This window comes from Phascolarctos cinereus, unplaced genomic scaffold, assembly GCF_003287225.1.
Source record: "Phascolarctos cinereus isolate Bilbo 61053 unplaced genomic scaffold, phaCin_HiC Scaffold_4;HRSCAF=312, whole genome shotgun sequence".
In the NCBI taxonomy this organism is placed as follows: Eukaryota; Metazoa; Chordata; class Mammalia; order Diprotodontia; family Phascolarctidae; genus Phascolarctos; species Phascolarctos cinereus.
In genome coordinates this window covers 339181122-339200929 of record NW_027555847.1, presented here as the reverse complement: position 1 = coordinate 339200929, position 19808 = coordinate 339181122, and the positions used below count along the sequence as shown (strand labels likewise).

Genomic DNA, 19808 nt, shown 5'->3' with positions numbered 1-19808 from the left:
TAAAGCCAACATAGAAGGAATGAAGAAAATTGGGGCGTGCGGGGGAACTTCCGAAGACAATCTCTCAGATAGGATGTAATTGTGTTGGAATTATGCTATGGTGTAAGAAATAATGAGCTGATTGATTTAGAAAAACATGGAAAGACTTGGACTTGTGAAGGAAGATGCTATCCACCTTGATGACAAGTGGAAATATGCAAAGCACGGTTTTACATATATGTGTATGAGTGCATATGTATATGTTTATAGATATCTATGTATATGTATGTATGTATACTCATTTAATTGTACCTTTCTTTAGGGAGGGGGGAGGAAGGGAAGGAGAAAAAATAAAGTAAAAAGTGCACAGAAGAAAACAAAAGAAAACATAGAAGGCAGCAAAGAAAAGCTGAGTAGGTTTGAAAACAATATGTAGTATTCATTATATAGCTTTTCTTGAAATAGAAATGTATTGTTTTATATTGAATCCTCTCATGTTCTGCTGTCTATATTAAAATGTTCTTTTTTTCTTTTCTCATTTTGTAATTAAGTTTAAGATGAATAAAAATTTACCAAGAAAAAGAAAAAAAGGGGAATGAGTAGTTATGTGATCCAAATCAAATGACAAACATGTTTAATACACAAACACTTATATTAAACCATATGAAGTCACACAAATGATCTTTATAAACAAATGTGTTCAACACATTCATGTAGAAGTAAAATATATCTTCCAGAGTATACTGCAAGCATTGTGAAATAAATTGAAAGAGCTGGGTTCAAATCCTACCTCTGCTACATGATACCCTTTTGACTTGGGCCAATCATTTCAGTTTTCTGAGATTCCATTTCCTCATACAGAAATTGAGGGTGGAAGCGGCTGGTATAGTGGAAAGCACTGGGTCTGAAGGATGTGAATTCAAATCCTGTCTTTGATTCTCATCTGTTTAATGTTGGGCAATTCATCTAACCTCAGATTCCTTTCTTATTTGTAAATGAAAGGACTGGACCAGTCTCTGAGGTTTATTCAAAACTTAAAACTGCATTAAGCCTTAGGATACTGTGTGTGTGGTTCTATGACCTTTAAGGTCCATTTCAGATCTAAATCTATCATTCTATACTTTTGAGATCCAGAATCTGCCATTTTGTTTCTCAAGGTACTGTTTCATCATTCTTCTCCTCACCATTCCTTCATTCTATTACTGGCTGGAATAACAGCTTGAAATAATAGCAAAACTATATTTCCTTCCAACAGTAGGGAAGGCAGCATAATACAGGAGAAAGAATAACAAGCATTTATTAAGTGCTTACTAGGCAGCTAGATGGTTCAGTGGATAGAGAACTGGGCCTGGCGTCAGGAAGACGAGTTCATATCAGACCTCAGACACTTAATAGCAGTGTGAGTCTGGGCAAGTCACTTAACCTCTATTTGCCTTAATCCACTGCAGAAGGAAATGGCAAACCATTCCAGTATCTTTGCGATGAAAACTTCATGGCATTGTCCTGTTATGGTCCATGCAGTCACGAAAAGTCAGCCACAACTGAACACAACACTATGAAGACCACCGGGCTAGTAGTCGGGAGACCTGGGATCTAGTAACCTTTAACTAGCTGTGTGATCTTGGACAAGTTCCTAAATTTCTCTGGACTTTAGTTTCATTCATTGTAAACTGAGAGGATTGAGCTTTAGGTTTCCTTACAGGCTTTTTTTTTTTACCCTATGATTCTCATTCAGAATAATACATAATTTGTAAAGTGATGGCACTATATTTTTAGATCCTGTTCCCCCACCACCACCTTTTTAAGGGGGAGATGTTATACTAACAGCATTTACTAACAGATTTTGTAATACAGTATGTTCCCACAACCTGCTTTAGTTATTAATAACAGCAACAACAATATCCCTGGGGACTGAAAGTGGGGTTCATATGCCGGGTAGGGAGAGGACATTCCCAAAAGTGAAGTTTCGGAGACAGGCGAAGCCCAAGGAGTTCCGATCACGGTGCAGGCAGTGCCTCCTGGTGTCAGAGAGCAGTTAGGTCAGTGAAATCAGGATACCCTCCCCCCGAGCTCATCTGGGCACCCAGCGGAATTTGTAGCCTCCGCTGGAGGTCCGTATAGTAAAGGCGTTGCCTTGGGGGAACGCCAGAGTGCGGATAGTGCAGTGGTCCCGAATCGGGGTGCTGAAGGAGCCGCCGTCCTCCAGCTCGCTATGGCTCAGGTTCAGGGATCCCTGGCTGCAGTCCGCCTGCAGCCCGCGGAAGGCCCCGTGCAGGGGCGCCGGCGGCGGAGAGGCAGTGCCTGGGGCCCCGGGCTGCAGCCGAGGCCGCTTGGTGTCCCGGCTCTGTAGAGCCGCATCGCATTGCTCCGAGATTTCCCTCAGGATCGCGTCCACTTCGGCGCTGTCCTGGCCGCTGACAGTGAGCAGCTCCTCCAGGCTCCTCTTAGCAGAGGCTTTGAGCAGGAAGGGTTCCGGAGCAGCCCTGCAGTCCTGGGCCTGGGTGATCATCAGCTTCTGTGGTTGTAGGGAAAAGAAAATGGTGTGTTGAAGGGAGTTCAGTCTAGTCTGGCCAACAGGCTTCAAGGGCAGCTCAGTTAATGCGAGTCGTGCATGTATAAATGAGGACTGAGAGCAGAATGCGCAGTCCTGCGGAGGGCAGCAGGGACTACTGACAATCTCCTCAACCATCCTTTCCAAGGAAAAAAATGGTGGACATCTTCAGAGGAGCTACTGTCCAGTAGCCAGGGGTAGTGTGAGGCTCAAATGAGATTATGGTGTAAAGCACTTTGTAAACCTTAAAGCGCTATATAAGTGCCAGCTATTGTTATCATTATCAGCCTCCAGTCACCAGGCCTCTAGTTTGGCGATGACTTCATTCCTAGAGCCTTCTGCTGCACCCCTGCTGAGCTCAAGCAATGTTTATAGAGCAATACAGGGGTGTGCCGTGTGCCGATAAATGTTTAACAAAGGGGTGGGGTATATGTACTGACAATTTTAAGTTTAATCTACATTACTGACGCTTCTTAAGTCTAGACAATCAAAAAGACAATGAATTAAGCCCTAATTTTGTATAGATTGCTGATTCCTGGGGTATAAATGCTCACTTTGAAATTGTAGTCATCTCTTGAAAGCCGGTTAGAGCTGGCACCAGAATATCCTTTGGTGAACATTGTGCTGCGTTCCTATTACCGGGCAGCTCGCCTACATAGTGCTCTCGATCACTTTTCTTAAACCCCAGGCCTCCTCACACTTACATCAAGGACAGAAGCCAGGTGTCGAGTCCGGCTGGCCAGCTCCTTCAGCTGAATGTTCCTTTCTTTCAAGGACGCAATCTCCTCCTGCTTCTGGGTCAGTGTCACGTGCAGCTGCCAGGTTTTTTTTGGGGGGGGAGAGGGAAGCACAAAGAGGATTGTATGATAATCACAGGTACATCATACTTGCCTGAGTGGACACTGGGAAGCCAATAGACCCATATTAGAAGATACTGGGAATTGGATTCTGAGGATTCTGTTCCCACTCGTCACCATTCTGTTTTCTCATGTGTATAGTATGGGATACTTCAACATCCAATTTTAACATCCCATGCATGATTTAGATTTTTTTTATGCATATTCTGTTCAATCTCTAAAACAATATTGCATATAATACATAGGAAAACGCAAGAAAATCAAGTGGGGTAATATCGGACTGAAAGACATGAGTTCAAATACTACCTGAAATATACAGGATGTGACAAAAGTCTTAGTGCAATTTAAAGCTTTAATAATTTAATGACTTAACCTATTAAAACTGCACCAGGGCTTTGGAGATACCTAGAATACTGGCTGTGTGACCATGGGCAAATCACTCAAACTCTGAGAGCTTCAGCCATCTCTTTCAGATTATAAATTACAGGTGTGCTGCTGATTTACAAAGGTGGAAGTGGTTTACACACAGGAAGTTTCCTATACCAATGAAATCACCAGTGTGGACCAAAAGAAGAAAAAAAAATAAACAAACAGGTACACAACTCACAAGAGCATTTACATGCCAATGCATGGTTAAGACCAGGGTAAGTCTGCACTATCTCCAACCAACAATTAAACAGAATTTGGACTTCATAGCTAGCTGGGGCTTGGAAGAATTGAGAAAGACAGGAACTATTCAAACTATTAAGGCACTTCGCGGGGTGGGGAAAGAAGTTTCAAATCGCACCAGTTATCTTCCAGAGTCCTGAAAAGGATTTGGGGAGGATACCACTACCTCTGGATTGGTTACTCCATTCCCACCCCCAAGCTCTGGTGTCCCTACTTGATTATTTTCTACCAGGGCATCTCCCAAGGCTTTCTGGTTCTGGTCGGCCACTTCCTTCCAGTACTGCTCCGGATGAGGAACACCCTGAATGCTCATGTGAGGCACAGGGTGCTCCGGCTGGGGAGAAATGCAGGAACCAAAGGGAGAGACTTCACAGGAAGGGAAGGAAAAGTCTTCAGGACCCATTGGAGATGACATCAAAGATGATGGGTCTGTGGAATAGCAGACGATGTCATTAAGTGTCACTGACTATGCCAGTACAAAAAATTACCATAGATTTCTGGTTAAAATCTCCGAAAAGATACCATATTTAGAGAACCTTTCACCCCTCCCCAAACTCCAACCAGTCTATCCCTCACTGAAACTGGCGAACCAATTAGAGAATCATCCCCTGTTCCAGTGTCCATCAATGGAGATTCTGTGACTTTTCCCTCCCCAAAATGGATAGGAGGGAAATGATCCCCCTTTGATTCTGAGACAGTTAATAACAATCACTTATATTTACACAGCGTTTTAAGGTTTGCATAGGTTTCACACATCTTATCTCTTTTGGTACTCTAGCCTCCTTGTGAAGTTTAAGCAGGGCAAGCGTTATTGAAGATGAAGAAATCGAGGCTCAGAGGCCTTGCCCTAGGTCACGAGGCTGAGACTATATAAAGTAACCCTAATGTACATTTCTTTCTCCTTCTCAGACCCGAGACCTCTCCTTCTCACCCTTATCGCACCTTCCTCAGTGAATTGCATAACAACGCCTAAATGCTGAGCCCTTTCGATGCAGCAAGTGCAAAAGTCGCAACAATTCGTCTCCTCGTTTTGGAAGTGGTAGAGGGGGTGTTGGGGTTAAACGAGGTTAAAAAAAATAGCTATTTTTCTTTTCAACCGTCACTTCATATTCTGGGTTACCAATTAGTGTTTGAAAGTTTTCTCCTCTTGCCAGAATCAGACATGAAATTACCCAACTGAGGAAATAAGCAATACACGGGCTGCGCCACTGATTGGATGGTGGGCATAGAAGGGAAATCCCTGTTGCCGGAGCCCTGCTTAAACCATCCTTCAACTGCAAAAACCACACTTGCCTGATATGAGATTGTCCACTGCATCCCTGAAATCCTGCAGATCAAACTGTGGCTCGGTTTGTGAACAGTGGCTCTGAAACAAAGCAGAAACAGCACTGAGCTTAATTAGATCATTCTAATCTCGCCAGTTGCTCTTTGGCCAGTCCTAATTATAAATATCTGGCTTCTCCTGCGCCCTGTGGCAAGTTCGTACCCACACACACACACACACACACACACACACACACACACAGAGTCACTCATACCTGAAAATCCAAGCCCCATCCTGAACGTTGCAAATAGCAGGCTTGCATTACAATGAGTGCGGAGTATATAAGGGATGCAGGGGCAAATGTTCTTATTCCGAAAGTTTAAGCTGGAGATGACTGGTCACGGAGGCACAGCTACTAGGCTTCCTACACAGGTCCCGAAGGCTGAGGTCCGAGCAGGTGTGGGGCTGTCTCCTGGCTGGACACCTCTGAATGGCACGCGATGCGCCGGAGCCTCTGGAGGACCTCTTGGCCTCTGCTGCCGCTTTATTGGCCAGCCACACGAGCCAACCACCGTCCTCCGTCAGGGCGCCGCGCATTCCTCGGGGGCCACTGAAACATTAACTAGAACTTGACCGCCTAGCAGACGTGCCCGCGGAAGCTGGATGAGGGCAAACACGCGCAGCCTCGGGAGCCCCTCGTGGCCTCCTGAACCCTTTGCAGAGACGGTCGGCCAAATCACGCATCAGTCCGGGGTCAACATGAGGTCCGGGTGAAGCAGTGTTCTGTTCTCTTTGTACCAAACAATGTGGTTACCGCACAAACCACAGGAATAGTGGCTCCCGTCCAGACTATGTGCTGAGATTAAGCGGTGATTTTACAGAGAAAGGGCGGCAAACACTGTTTTGAGGGGTGCAGGCGGTCTAGTCCGCTCTAATTGTTGCACTGCACTCTGCTCAATTCACAGATTCCAGGAGAAGCTAGTGCTGTAGAATCAGTGTGGTTTAATGTAAAGAATTCCGAATTTTTACTTCAGAGACCCCGGGTTAGAGATCGGGGTTCGAGACTCTGACACTTACTGACAGAGCCCTGAAGCAAGTCACTTGCCCTCTCTTGGATTCTGTTTCTTCTACTGCAGAAGAGAGGAGGCTAAACTACATAAGAGATTAAGCAGAGGTCTGTTAATTTTTTTTAAAAAAATTGTTTTGGATAAACTACTTCAAGATAGTTTAAAATACATAGGAGTCTACGTATTTTATTTTACGTATTTATATTACGTACATTGTTCTGCCAGAAGGGTCCGTAACACACAAAAAAGATTAAGAACACCCCCTGGACTGGAGGATTTCAAAGATCCCTTCCAGCCCCAAGTCTGAGTCTATAATATGGAGAATCGAGGAAATGCAGTAGTAAAAACACTAGTTTGGATGTTAAAGAACCTGGGCTTGAGTCCAAACTCCTCCACTTACCAGCCTAGCCTGTACAGGGACAATTATTTTCTCTAATTTCCAGTTCCCTCATGTGTAAACTATATTTGCACTCTATGCTCTCAGGATATGGAAATGTGAGTTGCTATTTTTATAAATATAGTACACTTCCTAGCAGCCTGAAAATATTAATATGCCTCTCCAAATTCCTCATTTTCAGGAAAGAGCCAAAGCATATCAGTCACTGGGAAAGAGAATTCACTGATTCTCGAAAAGTCGACTGGATACATATGTAAAGGATGGGCAGAAGGAAAGGTAGTAGGGGTATAGTGCAATGTGGAATACTCATCTTTTTTGGTTTTGTTTTTTATTTTTTACAGAAAGAATATAGTTGAAGACAGAGCCTTCCTTTCCAGTAGGTAGAGGGAACATTCATCAGGGGTGTGATATGTGTGTCCAAAGGTCTGGTTCAGACTTATATCACCACCATCACCCACCCCAACTGTTTTGCACAAAATTCTACCATTAACCATTTACTGTCCCTTCTCTGCAGGTCTTTTTTGAAAATGCAACAACTCCTGGAACATTATCATATTAATCCCTTAACATCTTAATGCATATGGATTTATTAGATTACTTTCCTCAAAATGGACTAGATGGTCTAGGCAGCCATAGTGAGAGTACTTTGTACCTGGAAGAAAGAACAGCTAAAAGTGTGTATTGTGCAAGCATGTGTGTAGAGAGGCAGGACTGGGGAAAGATGTGGGCAACAAAGACAAAAGTTGGTACACTTCTGAATTTTGCTTAGGGTCAGTCCTTCTTTAAAGGGTCAAGTTTCTAACTGTTTGAGAATATGCCAAGATAGCAATAAGAGATGTTTGTGTGGTCTATCCACACCTTGTCAACTGAACCACTACCACCACCACCACCACCACCACCACTACCCATGTGTTACCAGTGGCCAGAGACTTTGAGCCTTCAGATACTTAGGTATCAATAACTTTATAGCATGTTTTAAAAAGTGCATTTATTAAAAGAAACAGTTAAAAGTATTTTACCTTCTCCTACCCTGTTATGTCAGGTGACTGTCTACCTTGCTCATCACTAAGTCCCAGCCCTTCACCAGGGTATTCTCCTTTGTAAAAGCAGTTAGATGGCATAATAGATAAATCAATGGACATAGAATCAGGAAGAACTGAGTTTAAATCCTGCCTCAAACACTTATAAGCTCTGTGACCCTGGGCAAGTCATTTACCTTCTCTGAGCCTCAGTTTCCTTTGTAAAGTTTCATCTGTAAAATGAGGATATTGGACTTGATGGCCCTTAAGCCATAAGTCCTATGTGTGGTCCTATTATTCCCTCCTCTGAAACACAGAGAAAGAAGGCCTGGCTCAGCATCCTGGGTGGCCACCAATGCTTCAATTTAATCACAGTATTTGTTTTATAGAACTATAAAATGCTCTGGATCTGGAAGGGACCTTAGAATTTGATCCATTTTATAGGGGAGGAAACTGAAGGCCTAGCACATAGTAGGTACTTAATAAATGTTGTTGATTGATTGAACAGTAACTCCAAGGAATGAATTAGTGTAAACATAGGCCCTGACCAGACCTCTTTTCTGCTTCATCTTGTCTGACTTCGGAGTCCAGAGGAGGGTAGGGTCCAGTTCTAAGTAGCTTAGTTAGCTTAGTAGTTCAACATTAGGGAAGTGGCCTGCTGGGAGCTAGCTGGTGGGTGCACAAAACTAGTAAGTACAGAGACAGGATTCCAACCCAGGTCTCCTGACTCCAAGTCCAGTGTTTTGTTTTGTTTTGTTTTGTTTTTCTAGTGATGACTTTTCCTTCCCCTTAAGTAAAAATATGGTGTTTCTTTCTCCTCTAAAGAAAAAATAAGATATTCCATGATAATGACAAATTAAAATTCTGTATACCCTCAGCAAAAATTTCCAAAATAACCTTTCTATATTAATTGTAAAATGAATGGATGAGAGGAGCTTTCCTTTGGGATTCCCCTTTAATTCAAAAGCCACTTGAACAATATTTACCTGTGCATTTTGAGGGACTGTATGTCCTTTGGTGGGACCCTCATTAAGGCCTTGCAGTGCAGCCATACTCATGCATACTCTCTACCCAAGAAAAGTTACTGGTAGCACCTCTACAGAGCCTTTACCATCTCTTCAGTCTGTTGAAACCATTTCGTACAATCCAGGACTCACTATAGAGCCCTGGCCCACAGTTACCTTTCTTCTTTCTGGAAATCTGAAGCAGCTTGTATGAGGGGATTACTGAACTTGTGACCCAGAGCTATTTCTATTTGGTTTAGGTGAGCTAAAGACATTAGACCTCTTTTCTTCAAGGAGATGGGCTGCTAACTCAGGTGGAGGTTAGTGGGTTCTGCATTCTTACTGAAAGGTTTTTGCTGGTCTCCATGGAGCCAGCTAGGGAAGCTGGAATTTGAATTGTCTCTGTGAACCTCATTTGTCAAAGATTCCAGATTTCTAAGAGCAAATCCTTCCATCCACCATCACACCCCAGGTTTTGAGCCTCAGAAACATAGACTATTGCCCTAAGTCACAAAGCGGTGACTCTATAAAATAACCCTAAATGCACACTTTCTTTCTCCCCCTCAGACCCACATCTCAGCCTTATCCCACCTCTCTCGATGAGGCTCATCCCCATCCCAAGTGAAAGATAGCCCAGCATCATTGCAGCAGGAAAGGAATTAGATTCAGCATGGATGGGGGAAGAGAAAGATCACATTTCCCCTTCTTCTACTTCCAAATCCATGTCCAAAAAATATTTACACACTTCCTCTTCCCACCACTAGTCTAAAAGGTAGGTGGTGAAAATTTGGAAATCCTCCTTTTCCTCTCTGAAAGCCCTGATCTATGCTGCTCTCAACAGCCCCGAGGAAAGCTGAGGTCCTAACATACTAGAAGGAGCCAAAGTGGAGGAAGATAAAAGAGCAGATGGAGAGGGTTTTTTAATTAATTTGCCATTGCAGTTAGTTTCTATCCTTCGCCCAGCCAAAACTCCAGCACCTTCGGAGAACCAGAAGTCAGCCCCAGGCGGGGGCGCCTACAGCCTTAGTTTGTTTGCTACGAGCAAGAGCCCTTTACGTTCTCAGCTCTTTGCCCAGTGCCTGGCACAGAGCAGACGCTCAATAAATGAATCGTGGAATGTAGTTGAATTAGATTGGGTAGACATGGGAAAAGTTCCTAGAGTGTCAGAGTTTAGGGATGCGGGAGGTGAAAGGATGGATAAAGAGGGACTGTGAAGATTAGAGGAGGAAGTACCTGTGACGCCGCAGCATCACAGCTGGGGGAGCTCTCTTCGTGCAGGAGTGAGGAACAATCCGCGAAATCCTGCCAGTCAATCGTAGTCAGGGCTGGAAGAGGAAGTGAAGGGAGACATGGGTACAGATGCCCAGACTCTTATCTTCTCTAGACGGGCATCCTCCATCTCATCCTCCATCCCTCCTTTTCCTGCTTCCCGAGATTTAAAGGGACACTAGCCGAGGCCTTAGCGAGAGGAGACGGAGCTGGGGCATGTGTGGGATTGGGGACTAAAGGCTAGGCTAGTTGGACATAATCAGCATTCCAAGTCACATCCACCGGTTGGTAGGTTATTCGGACCTGGGGCGTCTTGCTCACCTGGCAAACCTGCCAGCTCCGCCTCCGGGGGGTCGGTGTAAACAGAGATGGGGCTGCTGCTCTCAAAGAGCTTCCGCGGGGGCACAAACTGAATTGGGAAAGAAACAGCGATGCCGGAAACTCTCTTGGACTCTAGTGGCAGACATTACTCATCCCATGCTCACCCCGACCCCCGACGACACCTGTACCTACCCCTAGATACCTGGGTATGCTCCCAGATGCCCCCTCCAGCCCCCCTCTCCGCACCTTCTTCTCCAACTTCTCCGGCTTCCTGAGCTGACGGCTGGAAAGATCCAGCATCCTGTTGGGACAGATATTGTCGAAGGCTCTCCGGGCCCCGAAGCCCCCGACTGAGCCGCCTCCGCAGTTCTGCATCCCGCTGTCTGGGTTTGCCTCCAGCTGCGAGGTATTCGTCCTTTTCCTGCACACTCGCCCGGAAGAGTGGGCGCCCTGACAGTCAGCTCTGCAAGCATCAATCTTGGGGTTGCAACTGGAGGCTCGGGAAACGGGTGCGTGGCGGGGAAAGTGAACCTTGAGAGGAGCAAGACAGGGAAGAGGCTAGAAGGGGGCTACAGCAGAGATAAGAAGGGGAGGGAGGGAGGACTTGCGAGGACTCTGAGTCGGGAGGGGCGGGTCTGGGCCTGGGCGCCAGAGGTGGCGCCTTCATCTCGGACAATCGGCACTCTGGAGGAGGCGTGAAAATTCAACCTGGCAACAGAGCTTCCCCCGGGAACCTGGGCAGTCGAAGCCCGGGCCGGCTAGCGCCGTTTCGGCAGGCGTTGGCGCCGCCCGCCAGGCCACGCAACTGCAGCCTGGCAGGAGGAGGGAGGGAAGAAGAAAGAGAGGAGGAGGAGGAGAGGGGAGAGAGAGGAGGAGAGGAAAGAGGGTGTGACAGACTGGATCCCCAAGCCCTAAACATTTAGTTGCCTGTGCTCCCCCTTGCCACAAACTTAGAGGGGCAAACTCAAACTGCGTGACAAAAAAGGTCTCAGTGAAAATTGGTTGTCTGTCCCACCCTGAGTCAACTTCGAAAACGAGCCTCGACGGGGAAAGTGCTGAATAAATGCAAAATTACAAAAATAAAGGTACCAAAACAAAGTTAGAGTCTTCTCCGCGCTATGACCAGCAAGGCTCTGTGTCTGGGGAGACCGATAGGCAGACAGGTAGACAGACAGAAATGTAAAAACATACACACCAACTTCCTCCTCAGGATTAGTTAAATTCGACTGAGGGAAAACTCTCCTTAGCACCAATAAGGTTCGTTTTCTCTCTCTCTCTCTCTCTCTCTCTCTCTCTCTCTCTCTCTCTCTCTCTCTCTCTCTCTCTCTCTCTCCTTCCCTCCCTCCCTCCCTTCCTTCCTTTCTTTCTTTTGCTTTTTTGTTGCTTTTTTTTTTTTTTGGTGAGGCAATCAGGGCTAAGTGACTTGCCCAAGCCCAGCTATTTAAAATAAGGTTCTTTCTAGTAGGACTCTCAAATCCGGAGACACTCCAGGGAAGGGTCCTCTAAATTACAAAAACCTATTTCCCAACCCCAGGGCCCATCAATCCTGACTCCCAGCTCCTCATGGCTCATTGCTCTTCCCATCACTGGATGAGCAGGTCACTCCTGTCTTTCCTGCCTCAGTTTCTCCATTTGGGCAAGAGGCAGGTGAAGATAGAGAAAAGAATTTGGACTGAGCCTGGGGTGCACTAAGCCTAGCAATAATGGGGACTAGAATAGCATGGCCAATGCAGATGAAAAATTTACAATTACTCAAAACCTCATTTTAGCCTGCCACAAGTTGATTCTGTTATTTAAAGTAGTAATTTTATAATTATGAAATTTTATATTTTATAAACTAGAATTTATAATTATAAAATTGAGTTTATTTTTTGCTTCTGCCCATCCATCTGAAAATATGCAAAGAAATAGTGAATTGGTCAAAATATAGGCGGAAAGAAGGATAAGGAGTTGGATGGAAGAAACAAAGCACTGGATGAATCCCAAGATGGATAAACAGCCTGAACAGCCCAAAAGAATGTGTTAGATAAAATTTCGCCATCATTACTGGTGCAGAGTGGTTGCAAGCAGTTCCTTTGGTTGCATGGTTGTTCCCAGATACTGTTTGGAAAGCATCTGCTCCCATTCTTCCCTCTTGGTGGGTTGTTTTAGGGGAGAGAGGAGGCAGCCTGGAGAGCCCTTTGCTAGGATGAAGACTAGGAGAGAGGGATCCCTGAAGAGGTGAGACACTACCTGTAACACTTTCAGCATGTCACTTCTCTTTGGAAGTCAAGTTCACCCCAAGTACAATTAGTGGACTGGACTAGAGGGCCCCTTCTGAGGAGGGACAGGGAAGGACTAAACACCCAGTAGATCCTATAATTACAGATTTGGAGCTGGAAGGGAGCTTAGAGGCCACAGAGTCTAACCCCCTTGTTTTATAGATAGGGAGAGAGAGGTTGAGTGATTTGTCCGTGAACGTACACTTGGTATCAAATGGTAAGGGTTTATGACTTCTATGACACCAACACCTTTCCCAGAAAAGCTCCTGGTTTCTGAGAAGAATCATAAGACCTTAGATTTAGAACTGGAAGGGACCTTTAAAGCCATCAAGTCCAACCACCTCCCATTTTACAGATGAGAAAAGTGAGTCACAAAGAGAAACCAAATTTTCTATGTCTATGCTTTAACTTTAGAGACAGAGTGAATGAGGACAGACTTCTGAAAACAGTGGTTTTCTTTGAGTGTGCATATCCCCCAGCAACAGATCCACATGGGAGCACTTTCTGAGTGGCAAACTTTTTTAAAATTGTCAGGGTTAAGAGCAGCCCACTACCAGAAACTATTGTGTTTCTTGATTGTTTTCCCACGTATAAAATGTTCTAATACAACTTAGAATGCAAACTTCTCACTGTGTCCTGACTCCTGTGTAAAAGAGATCAAGTATATATTTGCAAATCTTAAAGTGCTATGTTAAACTGTTGTATGTTATGCCTATTGCTTAGTGGGCTCTCAATAAATATTTTGTCCTATACTTACTGCAGAAGAGTACATTTTTATTTATGATTTATTTCTGTTATTGAAAGATATGGATATGGAGTAGTAATATTGAGCTTGGTGTGGGAAAGACCTGAGTTTAAATCCTGTCTACAGCACTTACTCCTTTTCTGACAACTTCAGCATTAAGACAACTTCCTAGGACTTTTCATTTAAGAATGTCATAGACTTGCTGGCCCAGCATATGAATTCACAGATCTTTTCTTATCATCATCATTTATATAGTGCCTATTACATGCCCAGCACTGTGCTAACTGCTTTACAAATACTATGTCATTTGATTTTCACAACAAACCTGGGAAGTAGGAGCTATTAATATTGTGGGTATTGTGTGAGTGAATATAGAATTTATTGCCTTCAATCATGCAGTCTTATTCATTGGACAAGTTCATGATTTGTAGCATACCATAAAGATTTTATTTTCCTTATGATGTCACTTCTAAGAACAATTCAACCTCTTTTTTGCACCTAGTTTTTTCCACTTATAAAGAAAGTAGCTTGTAAATCTCAAAGCTCTGAAGAATGTAATTGTGTAGATGAGAAGTTTGATTTTCAAACTCCACTAGAAATATTAGCTATTATTCTACAAACATATATTTAAGGTCTAAAATCCACTAATGCCTAGGCATGAGGGAAGAGAATCTTAGCAAGCAAGGTCAGAGGAAAATGGTTCAAACATGTGAAAGATGTTTGTGGAGGGGGGGGGAGCTGGCAGGGAGCAGTTGCCAAAGTAGAGACCTTTCTGTAAGGTCTAGTTTCCCAAGGCTTTTTCTGTGGGGTATCCCTCTTCAAAACAAGGCAATGCAACAACAGGGTTTCCATTTAGTTCCACACCTATTCTTTGCACATCTTCTCAGAAGTGGCTTGGGCCTTGGCTGCTTGTCCACTCACCAGCTGGATCTGTTGCAATGGAAAGAGTAATGGATTTGGAATCAAAGGAACTTGGATTGAATACTAACTTCACTTATATCACCTATGTGAAATGCTCTAGGGCTCAGTTTCCCCTTACTTAAAGTCAGAGGGGTGAACTAGACTAGAACTGGACTCTAAGGCCTCTTTCAAGCTATGTCTTTGCTCCCATTTTTAGCAGGGGCCAGAGAACCCCGGCTTCACTACTATCAGGGTAGCCTGGGAAACGTGGCACTTGCTGAGTTCCCCAGAATTTTCTCTCGATTAACACCACCCATCCTGATGCTCTCCTGACTCTTCATCCCTTAAGCTTCTCCCCTGGACCCCAGGACTTCGTTCTTTCCTCTTCAAAGGGCCCAGTGCCTCTGACTCTTTGCACAAGTTTAAGAAGCTGTAGATTGGACACGAAGGAGTGGTTTTTGAATCCTATTAGACCAAAAGTTATCCTTCTGTCCTCACAGCTGCTTGTCTCCTCTCCTTCCCTTGTGTGTTTCTGGGAAAGTGAAGGTGGTGGGGAGGAGTGGGATTCAAATGAACGTTTGCAGATCGCCCTCACCGGGCCCCGACTCCCGACCCCATCCTAATGTAGGAAACAAGGTACAAAAGGCAGATATTTGTTTTCAGAGATTGTTCCAGTCTCAGGGAGACTTTAGAACAAACAAAAACCTGAACATAAAACCCCAGGAAGACATTTTTAAACAGTGGGGTTGCTTTGAGTGGGGAGGGGCGTTTTTTTCTAGTGTGTTGAGGGGAGTGACTAGGAAATTCCCTAACTAGCCTAGAAGCAGGAGAGATTTGACAGGCCCTCTCACCTCATGGCCAATACATTTTCTAGTCTGTTTGTCTAGCTCGTGTTTGGGGCTTTTTCTCTGGGCTTTGCTCTTTTCTCTCTGAATCCTAGAGCCGCTTTCTCCAGGCGCGGGCACCCTTTTCTCTTCCAGGTATCTTTTAAATGCTGTCTTTCCTCATTTGAATGTAAACTCCTCTCACCTATATTAGCATCCCCAAAAAGCGCTTATGAGCTCTATATGTGTCTACAAACAGTCCCTTCATAGCCAATTCATATCTCTCGCCTCCGAGTTTCCTACAGTGAAAATTCTTCTCTGGGAGGAACAAGACCGGCAGGCCTAAATGGTTCTCCCCCAAAATGATTCATTTCGTTCCCATCCCTTCCCCCTTGGCCCCACCCCCACCCTTACGCCCCAGCCACTGCGGACGCAAATCGCCAGGAAATATCACGCAGACAAACCTCAACCGCGGACCACGGATTGGCTAAGGATTTGACATTTATTGGGTTGGGGAACTATTTGTTTTCCTAGTGACTCTTAATTGTCCACTAGATTAAATAAATAAACAGTGATACGATTGTCTCACATCGTCTGCCAGTGCAAGTGAACATGTGCAGGATGGCAAGGGTCTGTTGTTTGTGAGCTAGACTGTCCCTGCTTCATTAGTCACCCAAATACGAGGCCGCAGGAACCAAATCTCCCTACCACCCTTAAGCCAATACTGCTCTTTTTCTGAGGTATAAAGAGAAAGAAATACAGTCATATCGGTGATGCATTACGTTTAGCACTCGCTATCGCTCGCTTTGCTGGAAGAGAGGGAAGAGCCGGACCCTGCTGGTAGACTCTCTAGCTTTAACTCCGTTTCGGAAGATTTGCATTTCTCCGAGACCGGCGGGGGCAAGATATGGGGTAAAGCGTCTCTATTCAAAGACACCAATAGCTGCAGCTTCCCCAGGCAGTCCTGCAGCTCCGCTTCCGGGTAATTGCTTATGTGCAGGTCCAGAGGTTTTCGATGTCTGAGCATGTGGTCTGCCAGCCCCAGACAGCAGATGGCCAGGAGGGAAGGGGTGTACCTGGTGAAGGCGTAATCGGCCAGGCTCAGCTGCGCCACCCCCTTGGCCAAAGCATGGGCATCTGCAGCATCGCTGAGTTCTGCCTCCCGGGAAGCCACCCGGAAGTGGGTGAAGTGCTCCAGAAAGAAGGCAATGGTGGGCGCATCGAGGCTGAAGTGTAGTTTGTGCAGCACAACACACTCCAGATTGCAGAGCTGCTGGCGAGTGAAGGCGCCGCCGCAAAGAGACAGGAGCTGCTTCACCCGAGGCGGGTGCACCTCTACCTGTATAAAACACCAACGCCACACTGGGTGAGGAGGGGCGAGGATAACAAGGGGGACGTTCTGACTTCAAGAATCTGTAGTCCTGCAGGGGAGAGAGGTGTACTGCAGTCCTTCTATTGCAAACCCTCCTTGTTCAGGAGCAGTGGTGAAAAAACAGGTATCCTGCATCCCCTCTTTCCCTTTGGCCAATCAAGTAATGAACATATCAGACTTGGTTGTTTGTCTTGGGGTGACTTATAACAAAGCCTATACCAAAGTCATTGAAGACTGTTCATTTGTGGTTTTCTTGGCATAGATACTAGAGTGGTTTGTCTTCTCCCGCTCTTTTGACAGAGGAGGAAACTGAGGCGAACAGGGTTAAATGACTTGCTCAGGGTCACAGATCTAGGAGGTGTCTGAGGTCGAATTTGCACTCAGGTCGGTCCTGACTTTAGGCTCCGGCACTCTTTCCACTGCGCCACCTAGCTGCCCTTCCAGCTTGGTAGGGCCATAGATGAAGAATTGTAAGGGATCTAACAGGTCACCTAATCTTATCAATCAATCCACTAACACTCGGTAAATTCCAGCTAAGTGCTGGCAATGTGTTGGGGCGTTCTGTTAAAGTCTTAACTAGATTCTAACTAGTCTAAACTCCTCACCTAATCTGATCTTCGGCAGAGGAGGAAGCTAAGAACAGCGAGGTAAAGCCACAAGCTGGAGGTACCCCAGCGTGGATCTGGACCTGCCAGAGTTCAGCACCTGCACCATCACGTTAGTGCAGTACAAGTCCCAGGAGCACTGTGAGGGGGAATATAGGAAGAGAAACGGTCATACCTCCACATTTTTCCGTCTTCCCCTTCTACTCTTCGCCCCTTTCAAACTTAAGGCTCAAAGTGATGGACATTGCACAGGGCTCAGAGTCAGAAGACCACAGTTTGAGTACTGTCTCCTCACTCCTCACTAGCTGTGTGTGTGTGACTTTGAAGAAGTCACTTGCCCTTTTCTTTGCCTCAGTTTCCTCATCTCTATAATGACCTCACAAAACTGTTGAGAGGAATGTATCGTAAGCCTCGAAGTACTATATAAACTCGAGTTGTTACTAAGAAGTTGCGGTCTTCCCTCACTTAAAGCACTGTTTCTCCAACTGGACAGTCTTGTCCCTGTAACTAGATTGGACGATGCTCTCACAGCAGTTGCGTAGCCTGCAGAGACAAAAGGCTGATGCCACTGTAAGCGGTGGTGGTGACGTGGACCTAACGCTTTCCTTTTATTGGGAAGAGAGGGTAGGAAAGTTGCATGACTGAGAAATAAGAGGCTGCAAGATAGGGGGAAACCTTTTTTTTTTAACCCCATCGTTTTGCTTAGTCTTGAACGGGGCCAGGATTCAGAAAAGTAATTCCCAATCTTACGGGCATTAGGACATCAGAAATTCTGGCTTGGACAGAGGTGGACCAGCAGAGATCCGGAGCCTTCTCCAGGAGTTCAGCGGGATGTGTAGGTACGTACCTGCTTGCAAGCGATGAGCAGTGAAGTGACTCCCAGGAGCTGGAAGCAATCGGCAGCCACTGGGGTGGTGGTGAGGAAGCGGTCCAAGATGTTCACCGCCAGGCACAGCGACTCGAAGGTGAAGCCGAATTGCCGGTGCACAGGGATCAACCAGCTGAGCAGTTTACAACGGGATTCTGCTGTCACCTGTTAGGAAGCAGAACACGGAAATGCCTCAGAGAGCCAGGGGAACAGCTTGTGGGAAAGGGTAGGTAGGAGCTGCCTTCTCCTTCTGCAGGAAGGGACTAGGAAAAACCCAGTGAGTTTCCAGGGTCTAGTAATGCTGGCTAAATCACAATTCTAAATGCACGTCCCAGAGACAGCGCGATGAGGAAGAAAGAAAAGAGACGGATGGAGAACGGGGATGCAGAACCTCCTCAGTCCACATCTGTCTCCTCTGCTTGGGCAATACCTTCACAGTTGGGAGCGCAGATGAGAGAGGGACGCGGGTGGGAAGGTCTTCGGAAAAACGAGACGTGAATGGGCTGACTGGGGGCGGCGAGGAACGCAGCTGCGGGCTCGACGTGAAGAGAAGAGACTAAAAGTGAGGCAGAGACTGCCCAGGAAGGGGAGGATAGGGGAGGAAAGAAGTAAAGAGCAGAGAAGAGGGGGGCTCGCAGGACCAGAGGGGGAAGGAGAGCACCGTGGAGGCGCTGGGAATGAGTGGAGGACGCCTCACTTGGGGCTGCTTCGCCAGGGACTCGCGCGGCTGGAATTGGCTCTCCAGCCCCTTGCGGAAGGCGTAGCAGCTCTGCCCGTAATCTCGGAAGATCTGCAGGTCCAGCGGGCTGCTCAGAAGTCCCGGGTAGGCAGGCTGGCTGCAGCGCGGGTCTCGGTGAGCTGGGCTGTGGGTGTCACTCGAGCCGGAGCCGCAGCTGGAGCCGGAGCTGGAGTTAGAACTAGAGGGAGATTCCAACAGATCGCACACGCCTGAGTCGCCCGAAAACGCACGCGGGAGCCGACGCGGGAGCGGGCGGAGCTGCAGGGGCTGCTGCCTCTGGTATCGTGGACTCTTGCGCTTCTTCACCGGGGCGCGAGAGTTTTCGATGCCTATTGGAGACTCACAGCGATTTACGGGGCTGTCGGGACTCGAGGGGCTCGGGAAGTTGAGCAGTATGGGGATCATAGCTGCTTCTGCAGCAGACGTGCTATCGCTCGGGGCCTCAGCTGCAGCAAGGCTGTCGCGCGCGCGCGTGGCGGAGGCTATGACCGCAGCGGGCGCAGACTAAGTACCTTCCCTGCCCCTTTCCTTCTGTCCGCCCCCACCGCCCCGCCCCGCCCCTCTCAGTGGTTGAGCCCGCAGCCGGCGCGAGAGCCGCGTTTTCCCGGTTAAAGAACCGCTCCAGGGACTGAGCAGTTGGCCAAGGCGCAAACACCGCCACTGAGCCCCGGGAAGGGAAAGCTGCTAGGGGTGGGGGGAGGGGAGCGCTTCAGCCTGCGCCTGAGCATCTTTGCGTTACCTCAGTAACCACAGGGCCCTAGGGTGCGGATACTCAACATTGGAAGTTCTGGGCCAGAACCTGGCCTGCAATTGCAGGGAGAGGGCCAGAATCTGGACACCCCTCAGTTTTGAGTGTGGAGCATAAGAAAGGCCAGGTTGACTTCTGTTGTACGGTGGGACCTGCTCACCTAGAAGGAAAAATACCTTTCCCTCTTTTCCTGCTCCTTGGCCCAACCTGTTTACACAGGCAAACATCTGAGCTAGCATCTTCTACATTAGAATTATTCTAGAATATTGTAATATTCCAACTGGGGCTCCAGCCACTTGTTGGATTTTTTTCTCACCGTTATTTGTGCTGTGTTTTTGTTTCCGTTTTT

General features: G+C 46.5%; 2 protein-coding genes across 2 annotated transcripts; both read right to left on the bottom strand.

The window, feature by feature from the left end:
• Positions 1 to 664: 664 nt before the first annotated feature.
• On the bottom strand, positions 665 to 10917 carry MCIDAS (multiciliate differentiation and DNA synthesis associated cell cycle protein). Its single transcript, XM_020993955.2, has 7 exons — positions 10644 to 10917; positions 10398 to 10485; positions 10041 to 10132; positions 5350 to 5422; positions 4271 to 4485; positions 3235 to 3345; positions 665 to 2494 (listed from the first exon to the last, which is right to left on the bottom strand). Exons 1-7 carry the CDS (start codon positions 10770 to 10772, stop codon positions 2051 to 2053), a joined length of 1152 nt encoding a protein of 383 aa, XP_020849614.1. The 5' UTR covers positions 10773 to 10917; the 3' UTR covers positions 665 to 2050.
• Positions 10918 to 15622: 4705 nt separating this feature from the next.
• CCNO (cyclin O) lies at positions 15623 to 19239 on the bottom strand. Its single transcript, XM_020993967.2, has 3 exons — positions 18670 to 19239; positions 17952 to 18137; positions 15623 to 16466 (listed from the first exon to the last, which is right to left on the bottom strand). Exons 1-3 carry the CDS (start codon positions 19114 to 19116, stop codon positions 15912 to 15914), a joined length of 1188 nt encoding a protein of 395 aa, XP_020849626.1. The 5' UTR covers positions 19117 to 19239; the 3' UTR covers positions 15623 to 15911.
• Positions 19240 to 19808: the final 569 nt, after the last annotated feature.

Coding starts and splice junctions, on each gene's coding strand:
- MCIDAS (XM_020993955.2), bottom strand. CDS start 10,772: ATGCAGAACTGCGGAGGCGGCTCAGTCGGGGGCTTCGGGGCCCGGAGA. Junction 4,486..5,349: donor AGTGGACAATCTCATATCAG/GCAAGTGTGGTT, acceptor GCTATTCCACAG/ACCCATCATCTTTGATGTCA. Junction 3,346..4,270: donor CCCTGGTAGAAAATAATCAA/GTAGGGACACCA, acceptor AAAACCTGGCAG/CTGCACGTGACACTGACCCA.
- CCNO (XM_020993967.2), bottom strand. CDS start 19,116: ATGATCCCCATACTGCTCAACTTCCCGAGCCCCTCGAGTCCCGACAGC. Junction 18,138..18,669: donor CCCTGGCGAAGCAGCCCCAA/GTGAGGCGTCCT, acceptor GCTTCCTAACAG/GTGACAGCAGAATCCCGTTG. Junction 16,467..17,951: donor TGCTCATCGCTTGCAAGCAG/GTACGTACCTAC, acceptor TGTTTTATACAG/GTAGAGGTGCACCCGCCTCG.